The 2,105-nt window shown below is 47.9% G+C and overlaps 1 protein-coding gene across 1 annotated transcript; it reads right to left on the minus strand.

The window, feature by feature from the left end:
* Nucleotides 1-833: 833 nt before the first annotated feature.
* Nucleotides 834-1,892, minus strand: SF3B5 (splicing factor 3b subunit 5). The gene has a single exon (XM_080615852.1). It carries the CDS (start codon nucleotides 1,831-1,833, stop codon nucleotides 1,573-1,575), a length of 261 nt encoding a protein of 86 aa, XP_080471978.1. The 5' UTR covers nucleotides 1,834-1,892; the 3' UTR covers nucleotides 834-1,572.
* Between the last annotated feature and the right edge of the window lie 213 nt (nucleotides 1,893-2,105).

Genomic DNA, 2,105 nt, shown 5'->3' on the forward strand with positions numbered 1-2,105 from the left:
TATTTGCAAGCCTGCATTGCACACCTACTAGTAAGTGCCTGACCTCAAGTTAGGGAAAACCTTTCAGCCGCATTCCTCAGTACATGAGGAACAGATGACCTTTAAGTCACTTGCACCAGCTTGCACGAGAAGTGAAAACCAAACAAATAGCCCTCATTTACTGAAAGTTGCAGTAGTTCCCCATAAAACTTGCAGGTAACATTTATTTAGGACCACTTCACCCCCCCCCATCTTAATATGTGCAACAAAACTGGAAAAATGCCATCTCTTGAGTTCTTCAGAATATAGATGTACTGACTTTAACATGGCACCAAGAGCTTGTGCACTTTTTATTACTTTATCATATTATTACGAATAGCTTAGTTTTGTAAGACTCAACAGCATTTTGAGACCACTGATTTAAGGAAAAGAAAATAAATCAGCTTGCATTCAGTCTTAATAAGATCATAAAATAATGAATTCTCCTCTCAATGTTAGAAAAAGAATCCACACCAACACCACAGCCAACCAGAGCTACAATGATCCATGTCTGAAATTAGAGCACTTAATTTCTCCAAGCAACAGATCTCTACATTTACTCTTCCATTCATTAGAACTGAGAATTTATTTTGAAGTGAATAACCTATTTTAAGAGACAAAAGTCAACATAGTTCAGTTTGCAGTCTAAGATTCTTTCACCTTAAAGCATTTTACTTTGAAGTATCAGTGAGAAACCATTTTACTGTGAAGTAGCAGTAACCATTATGTTCCTATTCTATATTAACAGTGCCTAACCCCACATTAATACACTTGCTTAGAGTAATGTAGGAAAAAAACCCACTACCTGACTACAAAACACTAGTGAAAAAAAAGTAGCTAAGTTGGATCAGAGAAAATCAAAGTTTGTAAAACACAAGTACAGGAAAGAGGAAGATGAAGCAAGAAAAAGGTATTTAAAGAAAAGCCATTTTGGAGTTTTGAAGCACTAGAGTGGCTGACTTGTGCTATACCACAAATCCCCCCACACAATAAACACTAACAACACATCAAACTCTTCCCTCGTCAGCAGGGATCCTCAAAACACAGCTCTGGCAAGCAAGCACCGGCCAGGCCCGCTGAGAAAATGCTACCCGTTATCTCAGCTTCGCACCTCGGATGGTTGTATAAACGCTTAATGCCGCTTAACCAGCACTCCTTTCAGAACAAGTACCTCTTATTAGCCGATTATCAGACAAAACATTAGAAATGCCCAGTAAGATTTATTATTTTCCATTCCTAAAAGATCCGAACAATGGTACATGTAAGAGCTGAAGCTGTCCAGAAGCCGGCGCTTTGCGAGGCCTCTCCCGTCAGAGTCCTCCGAGAGCACACCACACTGGAGCAGAGGGACCACGAGGCCTGAGGGCCACAGTCCCCAGAGCTCTCTTCGCTCCCTGGTCCCGCGGGCGTAACAGCAGCCTCGCGTTGCCGGGCTTGCTCTCAGCGGGCGGACAGGAGAGCTCAGAGGAGCCCCGACACCGCCGCTCGCTCGGGCCCACCCGCCCCTAAGGCACAGCGCCCTGGGGATGGAGCCGGGAGGCGGCCCAGGGCGGGCTAAGACTCGTCGGGCTTGTCGGCGGGCGGCCCGCAGGGCTGCAGCATCTTCTCCATGAGGTTGAAGCGGACGCGCGCCTTGCTCTCGTTCTCGGCGATGGCGAAGTAGTTGAGCAGGTCGAAGTGGCCCATGTAGGAGCAGTACGAGTCCCGGTGCTGGTTCACGAGCCACTCCCACTTCGTGGTGTCGGCGTGGCCCGTCCCGATGTACTTGGACTGCAGGTGCTCCAGCTGGCTGTGGATAGTGTACCGGTCCGTCATGGCGGCGGCGGCACGGGCGCTGAAGAGAGGCGCTGCGTGAAATGGCGAGAGGAAGTGGCGCCCAGGGACCTTTTCCGGCCAGCGCGCAGCAGCTCTTTTCCCGCCTGGCGGCTGGGAGGGAAATGGCGCCCCGCAGAGCATGACGGGAGTTGTAGTCTTTTCGCGACCCGCCCGCCCCCGGTTAAATGTTTATGCGGTCTGTAATAAAATAATTTCCTGTTAGTTTCATTATATAAACAGACTAATTCAGTAGTAAGACGAATGACAGGTGT

The sequence above is a fragment of the Psittacula echo genome, assembly GCF_963264785.1.
Source record: "Psittacula echo genome assembly, chromosome: 4".
NCBI classification, from domain to species: Eukaryota; Metazoa; Chordata; class Aves; order Psittaciformes; family Psittacidae; genus Psittacula; species Psittacula echo.